Here is a 26,519-nt window from a genome sequence, read left to right on the forward strand (position 1 = left end):
CGGACAAAACAACAGCAGCTGATACTGTTTTTTTCTCTCCCAAATAAATGATATCAGTTTCAAAAAGGCTAATATCTTGAAACTGAGAAATTGCAGAAGGTGCATGTTTGATGTTATAGAACAGTGCTGTCTATGCAGTGGACCAGTTATGCACTATACTATGGCAATCTTATCAGATCAAGAAAGCCAACGAGGGTCATTGTATTAAACTTGGCTGAAGACTCTACCAAAGAGAGAGGCATCTTCTCTTGAAGGTTCGTTTAATGTTATTTAGAATGTTAATAGGTCTGAGTTGGCCTGAAACTCACCGAAGCAGCAGGTCAGCAAGGGATCTTGCCAGAAATTTACTCCAGGACAGGTTGCAACCGAAAGACTCTCCTCCATGCATTACCTAGCGCCTCTAGCCCTCTCTAATATGCAACCTCCTGCTCAACCCTGGCTGTTGCTCTGATTTATATACTCACGTACGTATGAGATGGGCGACCTCAGAGATGAGTAGGTTGGATACATGTATACGAGAGATGGTAGATTGGGCCAGGTCTGAGTTGAAAGAAGGTTAGGGTCTCCATGGGTCCACAACTTGTCTCCTATGTATCTCTAGTTTCAATTCAGCTGGCTCTTTCAAAGTCTAAGGTTGTCTCATGGAATCTTCTGAACTTTCTACCTGGGTTATCAATTGACCAAGGACTGTGTCCTGAAATGGTACCAAAAGTGTTTCCCGGCTCTTGGGCACCTACTACCGAGCACCTCCCTTTGTCTCAAATAAATTAATTAAGTTAGGAATAAACAGAATATTGTGTTCTCTGGGGCTTCACCCCACAAATCAATGGACATGTAGTGACCATGGAACACTGATAAACACTCATGGAACTGATATTGTCACTGCAAGTGAATGGCCCATTGGCCTTGTGTTATGTAAATGGTTTCACAGTACGGCGGGTCTGACACCCTGATCTGCGACTCTCCTGTGTCACTTTGTCTATGGCTTTCATAGGAAGTCATTCATTGGGTAAAGAATGATCAGTAGCTGCCTATCTGGTAGAATATGGTTACACCTATGGACTTGTGCAGCTTCAGGAGACAGCAGTGTGCTAAATTACAAATTGTGCTTATGTGGAAGAGCACAGTGTGAGGTTGGCAGTTCTGTATGTGTTAAATAATGATGCATATCTTCATTGGATTTCATTGTGTGCGTGATTTTCATTTGTAGGACTTGCCTTGTAGCCAATGGGCTTGCGCTTCTGTAGCTAATGTGGTTTCCATAAATGCACGGAAACTGACTGTAGCAGATGAACGTGAGCAGCAAAAACAATAAAATCCCATGGAATATTTTTAGGAACAGGAAACACCTTAAAGGGCACTTAAAACAATGGTCTCCCATTTCTGGGAGGTGCTTAGCAGAAAACTTTTGTCCGTTTCAAACCTTTGGGATTTATTGGAAGCTCAGGTCAGATTTTGGCGCTGTTCTGTTGCAGCTTTATGAAAACAAGTGCTGTTGCCTGAAAAGGGTGAGTGATGGAACTGCAACTAATATAATAAGCAGCGAGCACCTCCCAGGAATAGCTGTCCCCCTACAACATACAAAAAATACAGTTAAATAGGTGATACAGCCCCTTTAAGACATCGCTACCCTATGCTGTATCTTGACAGGCTTACCAAGGAAGAACCATGTTCTGACTGATGAATTTCAGCAAAAATACCCCACAGAAAAATAGAGGAATTGATTTTCTAAAATTGGTGCCATTTCAGAAACCCATGGCAACCAGTCAGGTTCCACTGTCTAAGAGGTAATTGCAGAGGTAATTGCTGATTAGTTGCTGCTACTGGTGCACAGATGAGCCCCATAGCAGTCCATGGGACTTTTCTCTACTGGCTTTCTTTTTTTGAAAAAAAAACAAAAACTACTCAACTCATTTGAGGCATTTAGAGATTTTTTTTGCCACTACTCTGTAAGCCTTTAGCCCCAGAATCAGACAATTTAGAGTGGTGTCTGTTTGTTTATGTGTGTGTGTGTGTGTTGTTTTTTGTTTTTGCATTATCTTATTCCTACAAATAAACCTACATTAGATACACATCTATCTACATTATTTAGAAGTTTCATTCACAGTTCCTTTGTACATGCTGGGCTTATTCCCAAAAGGTAAGAGAGAAAACATTTTTTTCCCCTAAGACATATGTACAGTGATGAACCTTGGCTTTGAGCCATTAGACCAGACATGGACAACCTGAGGCCTTCAAAATGTTGGTGAGCAACATCAGATTGACCAAGTCATCGATTGAACTCTTGCGACACCTCTGTGAGGACTGAGAAAACTCTGCGAAGTCCGAGGAGTCTCCGTAGGCAATGTGCTTTATGAAGTTGATATAAAAACAAGATCCAACTGACTCACTGCCTGAACTGTGTAGTCTACAAGCCAATATGGAGAATTCATGCATACATCAGCCTGCCTTGAACCACAGTTGCCTTTCTTTATATGTTGGTCACATTGCAGATTGGAATAGACTCTGTTTTGCTCTGCTTCTAACTAAACTGGAGTCCATTGAGAGGCCATTTACACCACATATTGGTTGACTACGCAGCATCTTCATGCAATGCAACATTAGACCTTAGACTCACTCTCTATATTAGCTACATCCCCATTGCTTTCGGTTTGGGTTTTATGAGTTTTTCCACTTTCTTCATTTATAATTTCCTCGTGCTGGTTCAGCTTGCTGGACATGGACCAGCTCAAGGGCATCTCCGTCCTGCTAATGAGTTCTGCCAGCTCTTTGGCGCTGCAAGATGGCGAGTTGGTCTCGTAGGTGTCGTGGAAACTGTTGTAGTCCACTTCATAAAACCCATCTTCCAATGTGAGCACAGGGGTGAATCGATGGCCCCAGAGGATTTCTGAGGTGACGTAGGAGCTCCGAGCTTGGCAGGTCATACCTACAAACAACAAAAAAAATCCATTTATAACAAGAACCTTAAAAAAAATAAAACAAAAGTTGACCGCAAACATTAGCTTATTAGGCGAGGTTGGGAACTAAATGGACCTTTCTCTATCCATGTTGTCCATTTGCCAATGTTCTGCTGTCAGGTTAAACAGGAGGATCTGCCAGTCTCTACCCAGCTTTCTCTTAATGCCACACTTGGCAACAACAGGGCTCCGAATTACAAATTGCAATTAATTTGCAGAAAAACAGGCGCATATGCTGGCAAAATAGTTGGACGAGTTGAAGAAAGAAAGCTTGTTATGCTGCTAAAGACTTCATGAAATCTTCTCGGTGTCTAACCACGTGGGCTTAGGCTGTGCAGAATATCAACACACACAGCAACACACACACAGTAACACACTCGCACAGCTTCTCCCCCTCCTACACAACTCACTACTGATCTAAACAAAGGGCATTGTCTGTACAAAAAGAGAAGAAATAACATAATCATAAAGCAATTCATATGAAAATGTTCCCTTTGGAATAATCAGAGCACATAGCGGCAATGTGAATTTGGAACATTTTGCCCTCATAGAAAGCTTTTCTGTAAGTCACTCTCCAGCAAATTCAGACAGAGAATGGCTGTCCCCCCCAAGGCTGGGCCGACTGGGACCTCTGAAGTGAATGTTGGCAAAAATGAAAGATCACTAAGATATGAAATATTTATGGCACCTTGAGGAACAACTCTTACTACTCCTAGAATGAACCGTTGTAGTGTTGTATACAGAAGGGGTAGGAGGTGAGCCATCCATGGGTATTCCCTATGAAAAATAATAAAAATCTGTGTATGCAGATTCCCCCATGAGCCCTCCCTGGCTTGGATGGATTTGGTTCTCAAGCTAGTCTTGGTCACTAGTACCCTGGCCTTGAGGGCAGAGCCACCTGCTTGGCTCAAAGAGCAGTTCTTTGTTTTTCTTTGCTGTGGAGTGATTTCCATAACAGCTGGGACATACTAGTTCGCTCACATTCACACACAACACACTACATGTTACACCTTCTTATGGTCTGGGCTGGAATTACAAACTCACTGTCTGTGCTGTTAAATATGTAATACCCTCTTATTCTGCCCATTTTAAGGAGTCCAAACATGGGCCGACAAAAGTTGCTGGCAGATGATTGGGCACCTTATTAGCCCCTGAATGGGGCTTCCTTGAAACAATACCTGGCCCAGCCGCATCAGTTCATTGATAAAGTCGTCACTCCAACCACCTGTATTTTCATCATTGCGGTGAGATTGCTGTGCCCTTGGGTGGGCATATCATGGAAAGATCCACTCATTTGGCAGCATCGCCCTGATCCTCAGACTTCTTATTCTTAAGTGCAACAATACTGAACTCTGCAGTTACTCAACTACATCGCTCTGAACAGTGGCCTAACTATAGAGGGAGCAGATCCCTCACTGACTTTCTATGGCACCTTATAGCAGCCCCTCTGACATTTGCCAGAACCCACAGATTGCCAGTCCGGGCCTGAGCGGGAGGATGGTAATTGGAGTGCGCCATTCCCTTCTGAAGGGACAAGTGTTTTTGACGTACAGATTGATCTTCTACTCATTTATTGTAGAAACAGTAGAACTAAATCTACTTAGCAGTGGGAACTTCTATGGGGGTCACAGTGGTCTCCTTATCCCTGCAACATTTGCAGTGCATTCTACTAACAATGGAGAATCCCCCTTCCCCCCGAATTCTCAATATTTATGATAAAATCAGGCACCTCTGATAAAATATTGGGCCAACCAGCTGTCATGTGCTTATATGTCATCACTTAATGTCTATTCTGACATCATAGGGTGCTGAGGTCTAGTTGTGACAACAAGGGTTGTATTCAGAAACATTTAGTGGGGTCATGCCCCTATGACATACGTCATACAGATATCCCAATTCTTATGGGGGTTCAGCAGCAATGAACTGGAATGCCCAATAAATAAAAGTGAGCGGCTTATTTTCTATGTTCTCTGCCAATATTACCCTCGTTTCATCCACCAGGTTTAAGCTGTAGTGAGGCTAAACTGTTTTTGCTGTTTCTAACCACCAGGTGGAGCTCCTTCTATCACTTCACCTTGGTTTCAGTCTCCATGCGTTTGAAGTGCAACACTGAATATTTGATTGAATTATAAGTCAGATGCGAATGTGATTTTATTGCTCGCTAAGCACAATTTCCCAGGGCAGGAAAGCGGCTTTTGTTCACCGCTTCTCAAGTGCCTAGAAACAAACTATATTAAACAATGAATATTAAGAAAAGGAATGTCTATTTTCTAATTCATGTAATACATAGTGCCCTGGAATGAACATATAGAGGGAAAATTCGAATATGTTTCATTAGCTTTGATCAGTGAAATATTACTGTGAAGCGATTCCTTTTCTTCTTTCTTTATATTTATATATTTATATTTATCCTCACACTGGATTGTACGTTGAAGCTATATGGCAGCTCCCAATTTCATATGAGTGAATGAATGCCCTGTACACCCAATAAACATCACCCCTCCCAAGGCCATAGAACTAAGCAGCCCCTCACTCTCACAGTAGGGGGACATTACACAGTTGGGTCCCTGATAGGCCTGGGAAGTGTCTATGGGGGGTGGTGGTGGGGGTCACACATTTTGTTGTGTCTCTCAGGCTGACCAGCAGCAGTGTGTGCAGGAGCGCCCCCCTACCTTGCTAGGCTGGAGTCTGAACTGTAATAGGTTGTTCTCCTCCCAAGCTCTTTCTGGCATTTACATTTAAACAAGCAAGTGGGGGGCTGGAGGAGTGTAGGGAATGCCCATGTGGGACCCCTGAAGACCTTTTTGCGGGGGCCTGGGCCTATCAAGGCCATCATCATCATGGCTACTGGTCCATCCTGGCTTTCTATATACTCTGTGCAACATGCAGGCCTGGAAGTGGGGTACGCAGAAGAGGCATTTGCCTTGGATGTAGTTGGTGGGGGGCGCAAGAGGAGGGGGAGTGAGCAAATGGGCAGGATTGGGGGAGAGAGAGGGGCGAGTTGAGGGAATGGGAACTGTAGCAGGAGGGTTTGGGTTGCAGATCATGGGGTGCACATGCAAGAGTTAGAGGCTAGCGGGAAAGCATTCAGGGTGCCAGGCCTAGTAGTTGGGTGCCAAAGCTACTTGGACGCGCTCTGGACACAGTGGCTGTTCCCATGGCAATATCTTTCCTTACTATACAAACTATCCCACAGTAACAATCCTTCCTACCACATATTTAGTAAGCCAGGAGGTAGGGCCCAAATTGGCTTCTAAAATGTCCCCATCGCATGCCCATCGGCTTCTAAAATGCCACAGTCACATGCCCATCGGCTTCTAAAATGCCCCGATCGCATGTCCATTGGCTTCTAAAATGCCCTGAACGTTTGTCCATCGGCTTCTATAATGCCCTGATCGCATGCCCATTGGCTTCTAAACTGCCCTGATCGCATGCACATCGGCTTCTAAAATGCTCCACTTGCATGCCCGTCGACTTCTAAAATGCCCCAACCATATGCCCATCAGCTTCTATGAGAATTGGCACATGTGCTGCTTGTGCCATGAACCTTATGCTCACGAGATGTTGCCCTTTATTATCTGGAAGGCTCATTTGCGTTGAATCCAGTGTTGCCTGGAGATGCCCGTGCTTCGTTTAACAATGTGACTGATAGAGATAAGGAGGCTTAGATGAGGCAGAGTAAACACAAGCACAAGGAACATTCATAAAATATATAAATAAACCTGTAATCTGACGCATCATAACCTGTTGCTACTGCAGATGCTCTAAAAGCTGATGTTATATTAACTGGGGGTGATGATATAATCACAGATCCCTTTAAAGAAGGTTTCTCGCCTTTAGATTAACTTTAAGTGCGGTGTCGATTGCAATTGGTTTTCAACTTTTATTTTGTGTGTCTTTTTTCCTTTATTTACCATTTTTATTTAGCACCTCTCCAGTTTGGTATTTGAAAGCTGGAAAGATGTGGCAGAGGAAGGCCAATAATTGAATAAACAATAAAATACAAATAATGAAGACCAACTGCAAAGTTGCTAGGAATAGGACATTCTATAACATACTAAAAGGTAACATACAGGCAAACCACCCCTTTAATATAAAATATAGGCTAAACGTAAGGTCACACTGGGAGATTCGGGGAGATTTAATCACCCGGCGACTAATCTCTTTTTTGGGGCCAGGGCCGGAACTAGGAGTACTAAGTTACTAACTACATTACTAACTACAATGTCTGAGCCGTTTAAAGGGGAAGTTCACCTTATATAGAAAAAGGTACAGAGGACATGTTATATTGTGTAATATTTAACTATTTTCAGTATATACGTCAGGGATGCCCAACCTCCAGCTTCAGTCCAGCTCCAGCCAACTCCCAGCCAACTCCCAGCATCCCACCAACAGCCTTTGGCAAGGCAACATTACCACTGTACTCTGAGACGGTGACACTTTCAGGGAAGCTTGGGGGTTAAATCATTACGTTAACCTCTTAATATCCCTTTAGACAAATAGAAAATGAAAAATAAAAACATACATGTACAGGTATCCATCAACTGGAAAACCATGATCTAAAAAACTTCTCCCCCCAGTTTTTTAATGTTTTTTTTAAGTGATCATAAATGGCAGTTTGAACTTTAATTTTTTTTAGAATGTTACAGAATGTCCTATTCTTTGCAATTTTGCATTGGTCTATATTTTTGTTTTTCATATATTTTCTTTTGCTTCTTTTCCAGCTTTCAAACCACTTTTCAAACAAAACCGTTTGCTCTTTGAGGCTACAGTTTTATTGTTATTGTTACTAAATGCTTTTAGTTCTATTCAGGCCTTTCCTATTTCCCTTCCAGTCTCTCTTGCAAACAACTGCCTGATCGCTAGGGTAAATTGACCTAGCAACTACCGAAATTTCGGTATAGCTGCTGAACACAAAGCTAAATCACCAGAAACCACAGAAATGAAGACCAATTGCAATTATTTTCATAATATTCCTTTGGGGCAGCCATCCAAGCACAGGATACACAGTAGATAACAGATAAGTACTAATATAGTTTATATAAACAAAATTAAAAAAAGGCTATATATAACACAGGTTAAATAGTGGATAACAGATAACACCATAATGTTCTACAGATTTTATCTTTTATCTTCTGTTTAACCTGAGCATTTTCTCCTTTGAATAGCTGCCCCCATGGCTACACAGCAGTTTGTTTATATAAACTATAGTAGTACTTATCTGTTATCTACTGTGTATCCTGTGCTTGAATGGCTGCCCCCATGGCTACACAGCAGCTTGTTTATATAAACTATAGTATTGTTTCTGAAGCAAACACATCAGTTTTACCAGTGCAGGGCAACACTGCATTATATTTTTATTACTTTAAAACACTTTTCATTTTTTGATGTTACTGTTCCTTTAAAGACACATGACATAACACACTCCCATGACTACAAGTAACCGCTGATTACCTGTAGCTTCGACCATCCCTTCCAGAATGACCACGATCTCGAAATCCTCTTTAGGCAGCTGAGCCTTGGAAATCTCCCAGAAGGGACTGTGCTGATTGATTTCATGGCTTATAATCAGCGGCGACACGAGAAACAGGCGGTCGTCTCCGGTATCGTAGCCCACATTGATATCAGTCTGATTTAACGGTATAAACTCCCCTTCCTTGGTTTGCTTGGATTTGATGAGCTTGGCGCGTATGGACGCCTCCACGATGTGCGAGTTCCTTAGGTCGCCGACCCGGAACATCAGGCACAGTCTCCCATCCCGCATGGAGATGACGGCGTTGGTGGAGAAGACGAGCGTCTCTGCCCTCTTTTTCGGCTGGGATATTTTCACAAACATGCAGCCCACCATGAAAGCGTTCACAATAGACCCCAGAACGGACTGGACCAGTAAAAGTATAATCCCTTCGGGACACTTGTCCGTGATGACCCTGTACCCGTAACCGATGGTGGTCTCAGTCTCAATGGAGAATAAAAAAGCAGAAACAAACCCATTGAGGTTATCCACACAGGGGTTCCACTTTTTATCTCCTATATGTTCCAGGTCTCCCCGAATGTAAGCGATGAGCCACCATATGAACCCGAAGAAGAGCCAAGTCACCGTGTAAACCATGACGAATATCAACAGATTAAATCTCCACTTAAGATCCACTAATGTCGTAAAAATATCAGTGAGGTAGCGGTAGGTCTCCCTGACGTTGCCGTGGTGGACATTGCACTTTCCATCTTTGCGGACGTATCTCTGGATCTTCTGTTTGGAGCATTTCGGCCTGCCCGGGTCCTCGCGTGCCTGTTTGGGCAACTTGATCGGCTGCTGTATCGTGATGGGGCTCTCCACGTCCTGCTCCATCTGGCCTTGTTACGTTGGTGACACTGGTCATGTGGAACAGAAGAAGATGGATAATATATAGTAAATAGCAGGCATTAAAGGTCACACTACAAAATATCAAGCAATAACTGGTATATACTGCCTGGTTGCTATGGGTTACTAGGCCTCTACAAAACGTTATACTTTTAACAAGTTATCATGTTCAAAGGAGCATCCAGTACTTTTTTTTGAGAGCGTAGCAAAGGTTAACTTACAAAAATTAATAGGGGGAGGGTCCGGGTGCTCAAGCCTCAAACCTTCAGCTTAGGGGAGGGTATGAACACACTCTGCAAATGGCACCCAGGACCCTGGTTGGCTTCCACTAGCCCCTCACTCATATTAATGGGTGCAATGAGCACACGGGACTAAGTGCAACCTGGGATTTGTGCTTTAATAAGGGCAAATGTGTGAGTTTTTGTGCTTATCTTGTAAATAAGGTCTTCTCCGTTGAACAATACATTTGGTGTTTTAGGTTGGTCTTCAGAGGACTTAAATGGACCCTAGCTAGGATGTTGGATTCCACAGCTACCCCCATTCTGGGACATGTTTTGTCAGCTAGCACTGTTAGGGCCCCTAGATCTAAAGTGGCCCCAAGCAGGATCCGAGGGAGCCTTGTGCACAATCTAGCTCTGTGTATCAGGCTTAAGACATAAGGTATACATATTATTATTGCTAATGACAGGTATTCATAAGATGCCACATAATTGTGATAGACAATTGGAGGTTGGTGCATTCATCTAAACATACAAACTGATACACGAGGTAAAGAGGACCCTGCCCACTGGAGAACACAGTCTAAAAGGAGAAGGGGGGGGGTATGGGACCAAGGATTAAGGGTAAGTTAGGAACATGAGGGATGGGACACCGAGTGATGTACTGGAGCAGGTGGAAATGGTTTATTGTGGAACATGGAGCGTTAAGACAGCTAAGCTAAACAAGGAGAAGGTCTGATGGAACATGGGAAGGAATTCCAGAGGAAGAGTGCAGCTCTAATCAAGGCTTGAAAGTGTAATGTGGAGAGTGATGTAGGGAATGGCAGAGATTAAGCCACTGGTGTGGTCTATGAGTCTGGCAGCAGCATTTATCATAGATGGAGAGATGTTAGAGTGTTGAGGATAAGGCCGATCAATAGAGAGGTACAGTAGTCAATAGGTGACGTGATTAGAGAGTGAATTAGAATTCTGATGGCATCTTGTGTGATGAATGGCCATATATAAAAAACATTCCACAAATAAATGGTGATTTGATTAAGTTATTGACTGCATATGAGGAATGAAGAATCAGGGATAACCCAAAGGCTTGGAGAGAATGGGTGTTGGTGAGATGTTATGGCCGTTGGGAGGGGGAAGCGGAGCATTTCTGCCTTCGACATATTAACTTAAAAGTGGCCTGCAGCTCAACAGTTGAAATAGCTCAGAGGAGTGACAGTATTGTCTTTATAGAGGTGGCATTGAAAATCAAAAGTTCATTGGTCAAGGGAAGAATTATACAAATTAATGAGTCTTGGGACAGAGAAACCCCCAAAAGATAGTGATATAGGAGAAATTATGGTCTCTGCAGGTAGAGGAGAAAGGAGAAGAGGTATGATGAAACACCAGAGAGGTCAAGGTTGCAAAGGTCAAGGGAGAAGAGGAACTAGAAGAGGAGAGGGTTACCAATGACGTCTCTCGTGGCCAAGGAGTGTTTGTAATGATAAGGGGTAGGTCATTGGTCAGTCCTGTTAGAGCAGTTCTGGTGGAATGCTGAGGGCTGGTCAAGGAGACGATGGTCAGAGATAAACAGACCAGTTGGTTGTATATAAATGCCCAAGAAACTTGGGGATAAAGGAAAGTTGAGGGGTTACCAAGACTGAAGTGGGTCAAGTTTAACTTTTATAGGGACAATTACTGCATGTGTTGATTGGGATTAGAAGATTTCAGTTGAGCGGAAAGGCGAAATAAATAGATTAGAACTGGTTTTAGTGCAGTTCCGAATATGTTTGGTTCAGTTCTATCCGGGATAGGACCCAGTGTTGCAATGGTGTTAGTGACCAACATTGAGAGCTTTGAAGCAAGGGATGTTGCACTTGCTGGACATACTAGGGGTATGATAGTCGGTGTGGGAGCGTCTTGGGAGACATTTCTGCTGGTAACTGAATCACAAAAGGTGAGTGACATGAACTGGAGAGAAGGAAACACAGGGACCTTCTGCTATCCCTTTTCTATAGTCTCACAATTATAGGGATGTGATTACTGTAAAGGACAAATTGACCTTAAAAAAGCTTTATGTTAGCATGAAATAAATGAAAGGAGCTGAATGGGATCATATTGTACCAGGCCCATATTTCTGTGTGTCAGTGTATCAGACTGCGAGTCCTGCCTTACTTGTGAGTCTCCCTTGCACATCTTGGGGCACAAGTGAAACTCCTTTGTCTCCCCCTAATGCTGCAGAATATTAAAGGAGCATTAAAAGTGCAAAAATCTTATATATCCCCATAGTTTAGCTCCTGTTAAAAATGTGAAGATTAATTGTTACAGTGAGTGAAAGACTCCTGTATGAGGGCCAGTTTGTTAACCTGGGGGCCCCAATGCAAAGTCCCATGTCTGCTATTATTTGCTATTATTAATAATAATAATAATAATAATAATAATAAGAGAGGAAGGCAGAGCAGATTGTGCTGTTAGTGACTATAAATGGTCCGGAGCTATAAATGCTTTGTGGTCTGTGCTGCTCCAGGCCCCGAGCCTCACACTTGTGTATTTAGGGAAGATTAAATTAGCTTGGCAGTTATCACCTCCATTCATTCTCATTGTACCCTGGTGCTCACTTCTGTCTGCGCCGCTAACTGCATCTGGCGCCTCCATAACAACCAGGTGATAATGGCTACCTGCAAAGACTCAAGTTAACCCTTCAGCTGCTCATTGGCTCTGTCTCATGCTTTAACCCTTATACAGTATCTGTGCTGTGGACCTTTTCCATTCATTGGCCCCATTATATCATAGTGATGATGTCATACAGAGCATCTGTGGAACCCCTATATAAATGGGAAAATAAATATAATGTACCTTGGGAGAATCAGATTGGGCCCCATTAGATGGTTGTAATGGTACCAATGAATAGAGAGTTCTTACTGGGAGGGTATATTTTTAGCAGAGCTGCTGAGAATTCACTTGGCACAAGTCAGTAGCTCCCTAAACTTTGGAACTACCCCCATGTCCAGGGTGCCATTACTTTCAGGGTCCCCTAGCATCAATGGGTGCATTTGACCTCTTCCAAGTACATGGGTGAAAATGAATGGCTCAATTTTGCATCCGTTTTAGCACTTTGCACTTGCCCTTGCAGTCACGAGGCTCATTATACACTGGTTGCTCTTGGTTACAAGACCTGGGGGGCTTTTTTTGCCCCTTGTATTATATTGCCTCCTAGGTTTCTTTATGAAATCTGATTGGCTTATGCTTATGTCACATGGTGCAAGTTTTTCATAGTGAACAAACCCAAGTCATCTGTATTTTGAAGAATGAAAGCAATGATTTTATTGGTTGCTATGGCATTGAAAAAAATGGAAATGTTCTGTGTATATGGGTGGGGGCATGCCAGGTAGGGTTGCCACCTTTTCTGGAAAAAATTACCGGCCTTCCTATATATTTATCTTTTTTGCCTATTCATAACATTGGGATCAACCATCATTTTTACCGGCCAGGCCAGTAAAATACCGGCCAGGTAGCAAACCTAATGCCAGGACCCAACAAAAGCTGGAGGATCATGGACACCCTGAATTATAAACATTTCTACGCTTTCATTTCTTTCATTCTTGAGGCCCCATATCCCTAACTCTGTGGCAATGAGAAATACAACAACCCCCCTATCATACGTATTTATTCCAATAAAGAAATGTTTAATGAGCTCAGACAAAGCTTTCCTGATGACAGAGAAGTGGGAACGCACAAAACTTTGTGTCACACACACATGCGCCATATGATTTGTATCTACAATAGAGTGAATGAGCCCCGGGCAACTGCTGAAATATTTAATCCAACGCGCAACAGAAGCTCCAGCACAGGCTGTGAAATTATTTTCAGGGACAGATCCATTGTTCTTCCATTAAATATATGTATATCACTGTGTCAGTATATCATTCTGAGTGCACAGAATATTCCTTCTCTCTATATTTGTATTTACACATATGGGTAGGTGATGCCATACTGATTGCACAGTACTATACAATATGGAGAATGGTTCCCTGGGGTAAAAGCGTGGGAGTGCTAAGACCACCCTACCAGCTTTAAAGGATCTTCCCCAGTGAATTTAAAGGGAGAAAGTGAATCCCCCATCATGTAAAGCAGATTCTGGTTTGGGGGGTCCCAGCGAATAGGAACTGGAAGGGAGAATAAGAATAAATAACTACCCTCTTTGTTCATAGCGGATTATCTGGAGGAATTAATATGCGATGTTACATTGTTATAGAAAACCCCACTGATTATTCTGTCCTTATACAGGTTTATATTTTTCTATCAGTGGAATGAAGCCGTAGATTGCAAACTCCGAGCATTGTAACGATCTAATGGTAATATCTAGCCGTGCTTCCATCAAGCCAAGTGTGCCCAAGCCCATTCCCAAACTGCACATAGGGACAAATTTACTAAAGGGCGCAGCGACTAACGCTGGCGAAAATTCGCTAGTGAAGGAGATGGACTATAGTGCTACTTCGCACTCTAACGCCAGGTTGAATTTTCGCTCTGGCGTAACTACGCCAATTCACTAATATGTGGATTTTAAAGAATGTTACCTCTTGCGCCAGACTTGCCTTTGCCACCTCAGACCAGACGAAGTGCAATAGTTTAGATGTAAATTTGTAAATTTTTTTAAGTCCTAAAAAACGCTGGTGAGTTTTCAGATCTTTTAAGCTGCAAAAGATCGTAATTTTTTTTTCCCCCCTACATTTGCTGCAACATATATACTTCCATTGAAATTTAACTTCCCGCCGTATGCAAATTAGCCAACGTTAGTGCAACTTCGTTTTGCTTGGCACAGTAACGCTAGCGCAACTTCACCAGCGTTCGGCGCCCTGGATGCAACTTCAGATTTTAGCGAATTAGCGTTGTCCTGGCGAATCTACGCATGGCAAAGTGTTTCACTTTGAGTGAAGCCGTCACTGGTGAATTTTCGGAGGTTGGTAAATTTGCCCCTATGGGAGGCTGCCATTCCATAATTCAGAGCTTTCTGGATAATGGGTTTCCAGATAACGGATCCCATATCTGTACATATACAGTATATATACATAGAGAGAGGGAGAGAAGGAGCTGTTATTTAGATGGAGTGGAGGGGGAATGTATTATACTCAGTGATAACATGGTGCTAATGTGTTGCTGTATATGTTTCTCACACCGTGTGCCGCAGCCCTTGCAGTATTCCTCTCGCCTGGCCCCGCTCTTATCCTCACTGTAAATATTGGTCTGTTAAGCTTGGCTGCTCATCTTGCACTTGCTGACATGTGAATTTGCTATGAACTTATTCCATGCTGACTTGCCAAATCAACTGCCATTGCAAATCACTGCAATCCCAATCAATGCGCCGCTCTCACAGGGAGGCCGGGGATTTACATTGATTCTCCTAATCCCAGTCTTACTGGCGAGGCAAGCAGGAATCAGATGGGTGGGGGACAAGTGGAAAGAGATAAAATAGAATTTTATAAGGTGTTAGATCCTCATTTAAAATGCTGCGGGGAATGGAATGAAATCTGCACCTGCCTCTGTAACAGATTCTGCATGCGTGTGCATGATGCTGGGGGAACACTGCAGTGAATCCTAGCTGCTGATTGGCTGTGGCAACTTGCTATTTTTTTGCACCTATATGTATAGACCACCTATGGCATCAAATTTGCCTGCAACCCACAAGAGGCTCAGGCTAACAGAATCCCCACTCTGGAGAGAATTTATTTAAAGAATTTAAGAGAATATTGAGTATTGTGCCCCTTCACTGGGAGGAAGCTCCTGGCATAGGCTGCCATGCTGGGGCACAAGCTCATAATAACTGAGTGTCCCACTATTGACTGGTCTGCACCATTAGAGTGAGTGTTGGGACACAATTGTTTATTATGTGCATGCGTGTTCCATACCGTTCCCACACACACTGGGAGCTCCCTACCACTGCAGGCGGCACAGCACTCCTTCTGTAATAGGTGCCCTACATTCCCTAAATCAGCAGACTTTTCTGCACCCTGGAGATGCCCTTTAGGTATGAGTAGGGTGCTGGAAGCTGTAGTTTAACTGCTCTTATTTGCTAAATATATAAATAGCACATGGGAGATATACAGTTATGGGATCCATTATCTGGAAACCCGTTATCCATAAAGCTACAAATTACTGGATGGCTGTCTCCCATAGACTCCATTTTCTGAAATTAATCCAATTTTTTTTTAAATTGTTTCCTTTTTCTCTAGGATAATAAAACAGTAGCTTGTACTTGGTCCCAACTAAGATATAATTAATCCTTATTGGACGCAAAACCAGCCTATTGGATTTATTTAATATTTATATGATTTTCTAGTAGACTTAAGGTATGAAGATCTGAATTATGAAAAGACTATAGAATATCCAAGGTCCCGAGGATTCTGGATAACAGCCGGTCCCATACCTGTAGTTTATATCCCAGTGATACACAGTAGACTCAGAGGGGGTTATTTATTAAAGTCTTTTAATTTTTTTTATTTTTTTTTACTATAAAATCCGAATTTTTAGTGGGAAAAAAACCCTCAAATATTTCAAGATTTATTATACCCAAGGATGGAAAAAGTCTGAATCTGAAAATCTGGCATCTTAGACATGCTGTATATGTATATGTTACTAGGAGAGGTCCCTATCCAATTTCGAAGTTTCTGTGGTCTGTGCTGAAATGAGCCTGAAAATCTGACTATTTTCAGGCAAAAAATTGAAAAAATGTGGACTTTTCAGGAAAAAGCCTGAAAAAATTAAGTGATTTGGGAAAAAAACTCATGATTCGGATTTTATCAAATTTTCCCCGATCTGATTAAATCATGATTTTTTATTAATAAATAAGGTCACAACCAGGCCTGGATTTGTGGAAAGGCCACCAATGCCCAGGCCTAGGGTGGCAGGATTTTAGGGGGAAAGCATGGTGCCCAACCACACCCACATTGGGGCGACGAATGGCAGCAGGCCTAGGGGCCTCCGCTATGTGAATCCGGCCCTGGTCACAGCGTGGATTCTACTTTGGTCTGACTTTTTTTATTTAAATACTCAGATAAATTTGGATTTCTATAAATAGGGTCCTGAGTGTACAGGCACAATTGTACAGCAGCCATGCTTTCCTAGTTATAAGCATTAAAAGCCAGTGGTTTGGCTGAGTCCTCTCAACAGCGATTTCCCTCAGACGCGCTCCATGTGTGCACTTCAGCCCAATCAAATTGTGCAAATCAAGGTGTTGCAGTGTAGACTAGTGAGCCCAATCTGTGCATGTCCCAAACTCATGTGAGCTTCTCCCAGCGAAGGGCCACAGGCCCTCGCCTGCTCATAAATAAGGCTGTGGAGGAGAGAGAAACTTGTGAACTGGAACCAATAATATCCCACTGACTCCTGAGCATGAGAACATATGGTGCCATGGGTAAAGCAGCCATCTCTCTCTCTCTCTCTCTCTCTCTCTCTCTCTCTCTCTCTCTCTCTCTCTCTCTCTCTCTCTCTCTCTCTCTCTCTCTCTCTCTCTCTCTCTCTCTCTCTCTCTCTCTCTCTCTCTCTCTATATATATATAAACACACACAAACACATGCTTCTATCTGTATACTGCATTATCCTGATCTGGAATCAACTGGGCGTCAGACACAATAGGGCTCATATATTTACTCCAGATGGCTTTGCACCTGGGCAGTAACCCATGACAACCAATCAAATGTCTACTTATATAGTTATATCTGCAACTGGCGGTACAAAGCTAATTACTAGTAAGTTGATGGGGGTTAGAGGTGAAGATGTTGGCCATAATGTGAATGAAGTTGTGCGACACCTTGTCCAGTACACTGCTCCATTGGTTTAGATCCAGTTGGCTGCAACATTGGCCCTGTTTCAAAAATATAAGGACATAAAACATCTCCTTGGAGCTCAATTACCAGGTATAGAATTATCAGCCTGCAGCCTTATGCTTTATGAATGCCAATTTATCTGATTTACAGTAGGGGGAACATTATCCCTTATAATACATGAGTGATACTCAGAGTTCCCTGTATAACTCAGCCTGCAGCCTTGTGCCTTTATATGGTCACAGAACCCCTCAGTGACTTCTAATATCCAGTAGGGGGTATATTATAATTATGTATAGAACATAATTATTTCATTCCTATGTTATATGTCTGAGCTTTGATATAATCATTATATAAGATTATGTAGGAATCCATGCATTTCGCCCGTGTGAGCCTCCAGGTTAGTGCACAGACACTCTCAGTGTTATTGGCAGCTGTCAGGGCAGTGCTGGGCTCCAGCAGTTATTTTCTGATCCCATGTGACAGTGGGTAATGACATTATGCATTCTTGCTAACCTCACATCACGCTGCTCATGGTTGTGGCTTAATCATGTTTTCTGTGAGAGCATTTGTTGGGAAGGAGCTGACATTTCGTTAAATAGATGGTGACAATGATTATATTCGCCAGTGGGATGAGAAAGGGAAACTGGAGGATGGAAAGGTGTAGGGACACGAATGTGGCAGGGATAGACACAAGGCAAAGAGAAAACCTATAATAGAAGGGGACAACCGCATACAAAAAGGCAATTTAAAGGAAAACTAACAACTTACAATATCCAATCTTGTGTCATTCTCATGTCATTTTCTGTTCCATTTACCAAACTGTTTCACACTATATGGTCAAAGAAATACGACCCCTGTCTGTCCAACATCTTATTCTCAAACCAAAGGTATTAATATGAAGATGCTCCTCTCTTTGCTGCTACTCTTCTGGGAAGGTTCCACTAGATGTTGGGACATTATTGGTGGGATTTGTTTGAGTGTTGGAGATCAGACCTTCCTCTCAGTTTGGGTTCCTAGTCATCCCACAATGGTTCAGTTGGGTTGATGTCAAGGCTCTGTGCAGGCAGGTCAAGTTCTTTCACTCAGCAAACCCAATCTCTACGGACAGTGCCGGATTGGGACACCAGGGGCCCACCCATAAACCTTAGACCATGGGCCCACCAAAAAATCTTAGACCAGGGGCCCACTCTCAGTACTGTTATTCTTGCTGTCCTCACTCAACCTTTATTCTCCTAGTCTCTTTTCTTTACATACTATAATTATTATGCCATCTAATTAGCCTCTTTGTTCTCATAGAAATAGGGAATGGCCATGAAATAGGCCAAATGTTTAGCAGCATGAGGGGTCACTGACACCTGGGCCCACCGGGAGTTTTCCTGGTATCCCGGTGGGTTGATCCAACACTGTCTATGGACCAGGAAAGAGCCTTCCCCAAACTATTGCTTGTTGCATGGATTTGTCATGAAATCCGCTGTATGATGTACTGAATAATGGGTGTGACTTAAAAAGACAATTCCAATCATCAGAAGGAGTTTCCATGTTTTTTGCCCATATAGTGTATTTCAACAGCCCAAAGAGCCAGGGATCACTCTAGAGGTTTAATGTGATGGGACCAATGGGTTTCATATAGATGTCATGACCTCTGTGCCAGAATGATCTGCTATAATAACAAAACACCAGCCATAAAGCAAGGTATCACTGCTTTCAAAGGGTTTCAGAAAGGATGAGTGCTGCAATATCAAGTCCGAATCTACATTGATGATCTTGCCCAGTCGGAATACAGGGGAGATAAGCTCAGGGGGCACCATGGAGACAGAAATGCCTCTGTTAGACAATTTCGACCCACTACACAAATGCCTAAATTGTACCTGTGTGGGACAGCCCTAAATTAAAGGGTAAATTGGTGAACCGCCTTCCCCTTTACGAATTCACCACGTGGGATCCAATGGCAACTGAATGGCCTTTTCGTTTTACTGTTTGTCTCTGTTTAGCACACAGATTCTTAAAAGACCTTTCCTTCTCTTTTATATATGTCCCTAGTAATAAGGAACAGGTGCGTTATTTGTTCTAAACTATTTGGTGTCCATTCTGGAGCACAAAGATTTGCGCCTATGGGTAGGGTGTAAAGTACAATAAAAAATCCATGGCTCTTCGCTCTCATCTATTAGAGGAGGCACCCACCCCGCTGATCATACACGAGCCCCCTTGCTTTTGGAAATGATTTGGAACACAGAAGTAAGGGGAGAGCATGTGAGGAGTAATAATAAGTAGAAACGAGAGAGCGGAGGCAGTGGAACAGAGCAAGAAGCTGTCTCCTCTTATAAACCTCAGGACAGTCAGGGATCCAGAGACACAACAGGGACCATGGGAAAAACGCATGACATGCCACTTGTTGTCATTCCTCCTCTCTGATATATTTTAACTCCAAATCCCTTTTCCCCAAACACATCGGAAAATGGCAGAGATAAAGAAGGAACATCTCTGCTTGTATTATACAAACTGTGAGCCAAATGGGCTGAAGATCACAAGCAGGTGTGTTTTCTAGTAAGTGTGAAACGCGTTCCATCAGGAAGGGGATGCTTTGCTAATAAAATATTCACATTTCCTTGTATTCCTAGCATTTAAGGCTACGCCATCAAGCATTTTATTCACGCGAGTATCTTTGTGCAGTACCCTCGAAACCGCTATTTGGTTGCTATTTGGTTGCTGTTGATAAATGACCCTAGCAACTAAGCAGTAGTTTGGAACGCAGACTGCAATATGAGGGTGTAGATAGAAAGGCAAGCAACAAATATAGCTGTGAAACTGAAGCCTTACACTCTGTTTTTTGGGTTTCCCTGGCAACCAGATAGCCTTCTCAGCTGCAACCCAAAAACAGGCAGACAAGGGAGACATTTACTATAAATAGGCACAGGGGGTCCCAGATCTAAAGAAGGGATAAGTCATTGTCTCCCAAGTGACCTTGACGTGCCTCAAGAAATATTCCACGCAAGGACATATCTAGAGGTGAATGGGTTCTATGGCAGAATAGGCCTTTGAGTCCAGCCTCTTACATAGTCGCACGTATTAAAGTGTGTCCACCTACAAACCAATTAAGAACCGATGAGTAGCACTGATTAGTGGTCCAAGGTTCCAATCATAACAGAATGAATTGCACCCCGCTGGCCTTCCTAAATGACATTTGCTCATATGTCCATGGCTGTCAAGCAGAAGGGAAGTCTGGTTGGATTCCTGTATAAGAAAAAGTTCTTTACTGGATCCACAGGCAGCTGTATACAAGGAAGGCAGGATGTCATGCCAACATATGGGATGCCATCTGCTGCAGGAGTGCTGCCATTCAGGCCACTGGAAACAATGCATAAAAGGACAAACCTCCACTGGGAGGTGGGAATGAAGATGAAGGATTCATTTCATGAGCTCAGGATTCGCCTTACTCTTTCTAGTTTGGTCTTGGCTGAATTTGCAGCTAGACCACCAGCCTGTCCAACATCTCATTCTCAAGGCACAGAGATTAATATGAAGTTGCCCAAGCTGCTACAACAGCCCTTTCTCTTCTGGGAAAGTTTCCATTAGATGATAAAAGATTGTTAATGGCATTTGCTTCCATTCATACCTAAGAGGTTGGGCACTGATGTCAGTGATGTCACCATAGGACCTGACCTCCACCAACCACCTTCCATGGTGGAAACTGCCCTAGGGCCAGGACTCGCCAGAATTTTGCCCATTGTCCCAGGGGGTCAGACGCTGGATGTTGGGGATCAGGCCTGGCTCACTGTTCCATTTCAATCCACAGTTGGGGTGAGGTCAGGGGCCCCACAGGTGACTTTGCATCACTCAGATTATTTCCCAATAATCCATTCTGACTCATTCAGTTCTTAGGATCTCGGCACCTTCAGCCCCGTTCCCGTCATCATTCCTCCAGTCTGTAGCTAATAACCTGACATCTTCTTACCTTGTACTCGTTCTGCTGCCTGGATCTAAAAGTGGATTCATTAGATATGACAGCCGGCTTCCAGATGTTAATGATGGATGGATCTAATTTATCCACCTCTGATACGTTTAAAGAGCAATTACAACATGGCTACTTGATTAATTGCAGCACCGCAGCCGTTACACCTTAGTCGCAGTTATGGAAATTGGTATACATAGGGGTGGGAAGGGAAAGAGGAAACTCTGGAGTCTCAATTTAAAGGAGAACTATGACTTGAGAAGTAGGGTAGACCTTGGGATCATCTACAAGAGCAAGTGCAGCTGTAATTTTTACCCACAATGCATAGCTTCCCCCATAATTCCAGCATAAGTGGTAAAGCTGTTATTGTTTGGGTTAGTGACCCCAGTAACAAGAAAAACTACTTAGATTTGTGTTATTATTATTAAATGTACTTTAATTGGTTTCGGTTAAAGCCATTGATAGTCATCACTGGCAGATTCGGGCACTTTCCAACGGCTGAGAAAACGCCCCATGTGCCATCAGCCTTAGAAGAATTTGCTATAAACTTCTCATTAGTTCTTTCTATTCCAGTTGGGAAAACACATGAAGGGAAATGTTTTCCTCTCTAAATGGCAGGGCACGGAGGGCACCGTTATTCACAGGCAAATGTGCCCGGCCACCGATATGGAAATTCATATAGATGATATGAAAGACAGAGAAATACTCCTGATCCAGAGAGGGAGCCCTGGCTGAGCGATTGAGGTTTGCTATGGAGAAGCGCGGCTTGAAATGACTCAGCATCAAGGTACAGGCTGTTCCTGTTGGCGGCTGCTCTGTACATAAAACTGCCACTCCAGCAACGACATGAATTTGCTATTACCCATTCCCATTCTCTGCAACCCAATATTCAATGACTGGCAAAAGAAAACTTATATTTACAGTGATAATGACACAGAGCAGCACCAGCAAAGGCAAAACACACCTGAAAGTACAACATTTAGGGGCATATTGAAAAAAAGATGAAAATAGAGTTCACCGCATTTCACCAGAGGGGAACAACCTCAGCTCTCTACTCGCTAGTCTAGGATTTTAATGCCGTATTTAGCAAAGGGGTAAATAAAGAGAACAGAGTAGTAATGGGCGAATTCGCTTTGCTGAAAAAAATTCGAATTTCCCACGAAATTCACAAAACGGTTAAAAATTTGCGAAACGGCGCCGGCGTCTCGTTTTTGTCGCTAATTTATTCGCCGGCAGCAAATCACGCAAATTTGCAAATTTGCACCTGGCGAATAAATTCGCCGATCCGTAGAACAGAGAGCTGTGCAATATTCCTTTGCTGTGAACTGTGATGAGGGGGCCGTAACAAGTAATTTATCTCACTATATTGACCATTTCTTTCAAAAGTATGTGCAAAGTTTACCCTCATACATTAAAGTTGCAGCAGATATAATTCATTTTGTTGAGGATTTTGAACGCCACACGTCAATACTCTACACTTGTATAAGAAAGACGGGAATCTGTGAGATTGTGGAATATCTACGGAAAGATGATACAATGAAGTTGTTGTAGAAACACCTCCAAATTATCTAACTGTTTCTGGTATGAGGCTGATAGAGAATAACATTCGGTGTATGTAGATTCCCCCGTGAAATCACCTGACATGGGTGAACTCTGTTCTCATTTAGCCTTGGTCACTAGTCCTGGCCCTGAGGGCAGAGCCACCTGTTGACTGTAAGAGCAGCTCTTTGTTTTTCTGTGCTGTGGAGTAATATCTCTATGTTCTCACACCTGTAACTCCCCTTTGCGGGGCTTTGAAGTTGAGGGGCGGGGCCATGATATCAAGGGGCAGGGCCGTGATGAGGAATCCTGCCTAGTTTTCCTTATTTGGAAAACTGTGCAGGAAGTTTTGACCTGGGCAGCTATTCGGCAGCCCTAGTTAAAGGGGATGTTCACCTTTAAATGATCTTTTAGTATGATGTAGAGAGTGATATTCTGAGACAATTTGCAATTGGTTTTCATTTTTCATTATTTATGGCTTTTGAATTAGTTAGCTTTTTATTCAGCAGCTCTCCAGTTTGCAATTTCAGCAATCTGTTTGTTAGGATCCAAATTCCCCTAGCAACCATGCCTTGATCTGAATAAAACACTGGAATATGAATAGGAGAGGGTCGGAATAGAAATATGAGTAATAAAAAGTTGCAATAACAATACATTTGTAGCCTTGAGAGCATTTGTTTTTTTAGATGGGGTCAGTGACCTCCATTTGAAAGTTGGAAAAAGTCAGAAGAATAAAAGCAAACAAAAAAAGAATAAATAATGAAGACCAGTTGAAAAATTGCTTAAAATTGGTCATTCTACAATATACTAAATGTTAACTTAATGTTTCTGGATAAGGAAATTAAAAACAAGATAGAGATTGTGATCAGTATATTCCTTACAATAATGTGCATAACCAATGATGGATGGACAGTAATCCAAGTGGAAGAAAAAGGAATTGTACCAAAAACAGAGTTTATGAAATTAATTATATATTTTGGAGGAAATAATTAAGGAGAAGGGGTTTGAGGAGTCGGTGATCGCTGAAGCAAAAGGATTAAAAGATGTCGTTTTGGAGTGGGGTGTTCGGGGCCCACCAGGGCCTTCACCTCAAGGGACCACCAGCCATGGAGACTCCTTAATAGTTGCAAATTCACCCTGGAGTTCTGTTGGTGTCCTGCTGGTCCAACGCTTAGTATTGATGTGGGAATCTGTCCTGGTTTGTTTCGTACAAAAATTTATGAAAAGGCAGAAACTGTGAAAAATTTGCGAAACTAATTGAAGTGAACGGGAGTCAAAATAATTTTGATTCGAGCGACAATTTTTATACGCACTACTGTTTTGTCCAAATACATTAAAGTTACTGGGCGTCCAAATAATTTTTATGTGTTCGCCAATTTTGACGGGGCAGATTTTTCCCTGCGAATTTTCACAGCAGTTTCACGAAGACATATAGAAATGTGGAAATTCGCTGTGAATCCATGCCTGGTAAATTTATTCACCCATCACAAACGCTGAGTAGATTGAATAGAAAAGCTGAAAGGGGAGAGAAAAGGACCCAGAACATATAAACACAGAGGCACTATCCAGATCCATAGCTCAAAACCTCATTAGTATTCACCAAAAATGATCCTGGAAATAAAGCGTCTCAGCTTGTTAAGGCAAGATATTGACCAGGCCCTGTGTCACTCTTTTGGGGGCAGGAAAGCTGATTTCAGGCCTGTCACCTTCACTTTGCTCTGGCCGTTAAAGTTAAACCCGACAATAGCGACAGTCAGAAATGCTTTCTCAGCCTGGGGCCAGAATGGATGTGTTTGGTTGCTTTTCCATTCATTGACGTTTTTAGGGGCCGTAAGGAATGCTTATCATCAGACGCTTCTACCAATTATCCATCATGAAAGGCAAACTGGTGGCCAGTGCTGGGATTAAAGGAGAACTAAAGAAGTAGCTAGAAATGTTGCACATTATGTTTTGTGCTTCTGTATGAGCCCAAGGCAACCACAGCCCTTTAGGGTAGGGACACACTGGGCGATTTGGGGAGATTTAGTCACCTGGCGACTAATCGCCGCGACTTTCCACGACCAATCTTCCCCGAATGCCTCCCCTCACTCTGCGCCTGGATAAAATGAAAAATCGCCTGCGCTAATCACACGCGGCGATTTGTTTTCCGAAGTCGCCCGAAGTTTCCTCGTGAGGCAACTTCGGGCGATTTCGGAAAACGAATCGCCGTGTGTGATTAGCGCCGGCGACTTTTCATTTTATCCAGGCGCAGAGTGAGGGGAGGCATTCGGGGAGAAAAGTCGCTGCGATTAGTCGCCAGGCGACTAAATCTCCCCAAATCGCCCAGTGTGTCCCTACCCTTAGCAGTAAAAATCTGTGTCTCCAAAGATGCCCCAGTAGCTCCCCATCTTCTTTTCTGCTGATTCACTGCACATGCTCTGTGCTGCTGTCACTTACTGAGCTTAGGGACCCACTCACAATATACAGTACACATAGAATAGAAATATCACAATATAAGGCTGATTAGTAATTAATACAGATAATTACTACATGGCAGCACAGAAACCAGTGCAATTAGCATCAGAATTTAATAATCAGCAAACCGGTAGCATCAGCTTATATTACAGACCAACCTCATTTTCTGCTGGATAATTAGTGACGACCCCTAAGCTTAGCTTCTCAACAGCTGCTCAGAGCCCACTGAGCATGTGAGTGTCACAGACACTTTCCAAGATGGTGACCCCTGTGACAAGTTTGAAGTCCTGGATCATTGCTGCTATTGACAAGCTGAAACTTTAGGCTGGTGCAATAAGTTCAGCATATAAAATATGCCATTTTTAGCCACATTCATTTTTAGGGTTTAGTTCTCCTTTAAGGGTGATGTGAGTTGGGAATGGGTGATGTGAATGCCAGCTCTAATAGCCTGGGGCACAATGTCTATATGTACAAGACAACATTGTATTACACAAATATGATGAAATCGATAAAGGGTGACAATAGACTTACTGTATACTGCATGAATTTGGTTATCGTCGGTGAGCATCATAAATGCCCATGGCTCAGTGGTTTCTATTCTCGCTGGGGTCCCATAGCAAGTGGCTTCTGATAATCCTGACACTGTTGTTAGTGTACCTGTGGTTGGCAAATTGTGAGTGTAAAGGCCGCTATACACAGACCAAGTCGGCAGTAGTGATGGGCGAATTTTTCCCATTTCTCTTCGCCGTGAAAAATTCGTCAAAGTTGACGCCAGCTCCCATTAAAGTCAATGTGTGTCTGTTAATCGTCGCCAGGGTGTCAAGATATGGGACAGCGTCAGAACCAGCGCAGGCGTCAGAAAAACTTTGATGCCGGCAAATCCGCAAATTTATTCACGAAAATTTGCTTCAAATTCCCCATCACTAGTCGGCAGCTTATTGGCCCGTGTGTGGGGCCATCCGACCGGCGTCCCCGATGGATATCTGGCCAAAAATCGGGCAGATGCGGATCAGGCATGGTAAAAAAATCTCGTCAGATCGCGGCTGCATCTGTTCGTTGCTGCAGACCCACAATCCGACCGCCCTTATTGCCTCCATTCTGATCCGATCGTTGGGCCTTAGGGCCCAGATTAGATCAGCCCAATATAACAGGGAGATCCGCTTGTGTCTCCCTGCATATGGCCACCTTAAGCTCCACAGGGCAAGCACAGGCCGATGTGAATAAATAGTCAGTGTTTGAACATCA

The 26,519-nt window shown here is 43.0% G+C and overlaps 1 protein-coding gene across 1 annotated transcript in view; it reads right to left on the reverse strand.

Annotated features, from left to right (window-relative positions):
* Window positions 1–2,332: 2,332 nt before the first annotated feature.
* The window catches only part of LOC108709243 (G protein-activated inward rectifier potassium channel 2), a 72,157-nt gene continuing 47,970 nt past the window's right edge, over window positions 2,333–26,519 (reverse strand). Inside the window, exons 2-3 of the mRNA XM_018248909.2 lie at window positions 8,412–9,326; window positions 2,333–2,926 (exon numbers count right to left, since the gene is read on the reverse strand). Coding sequence (XP_018104398.1) covers window positions 2,601–2,926; window positions 8,412–9,303 — 1,218 coding nt within the window. The 5' untranslated portion in view covers window positions 9,304–9,326 and the 3' untranslated portion in view covers window positions 2,333–2,600. The remainder of the gene's footprint in view (window positions 2,927–8,411; window positions 9,327–26,519) is intronic.

This window comes from Xenopus laevis, chromosome 2S (assembly GCF_017654675.1).
Source record: "Xenopus laevis strain J_2021 chromosome 2S, Xenopus_laevis_v10.1, whole genome shotgun sequence".
In the NCBI taxonomy this organism is placed as follows: domain Eukaryota; kingdom Metazoa; phylum Chordata; class Amphibia; order Anura; family Pipidae; genus Xenopus; species Xenopus laevis.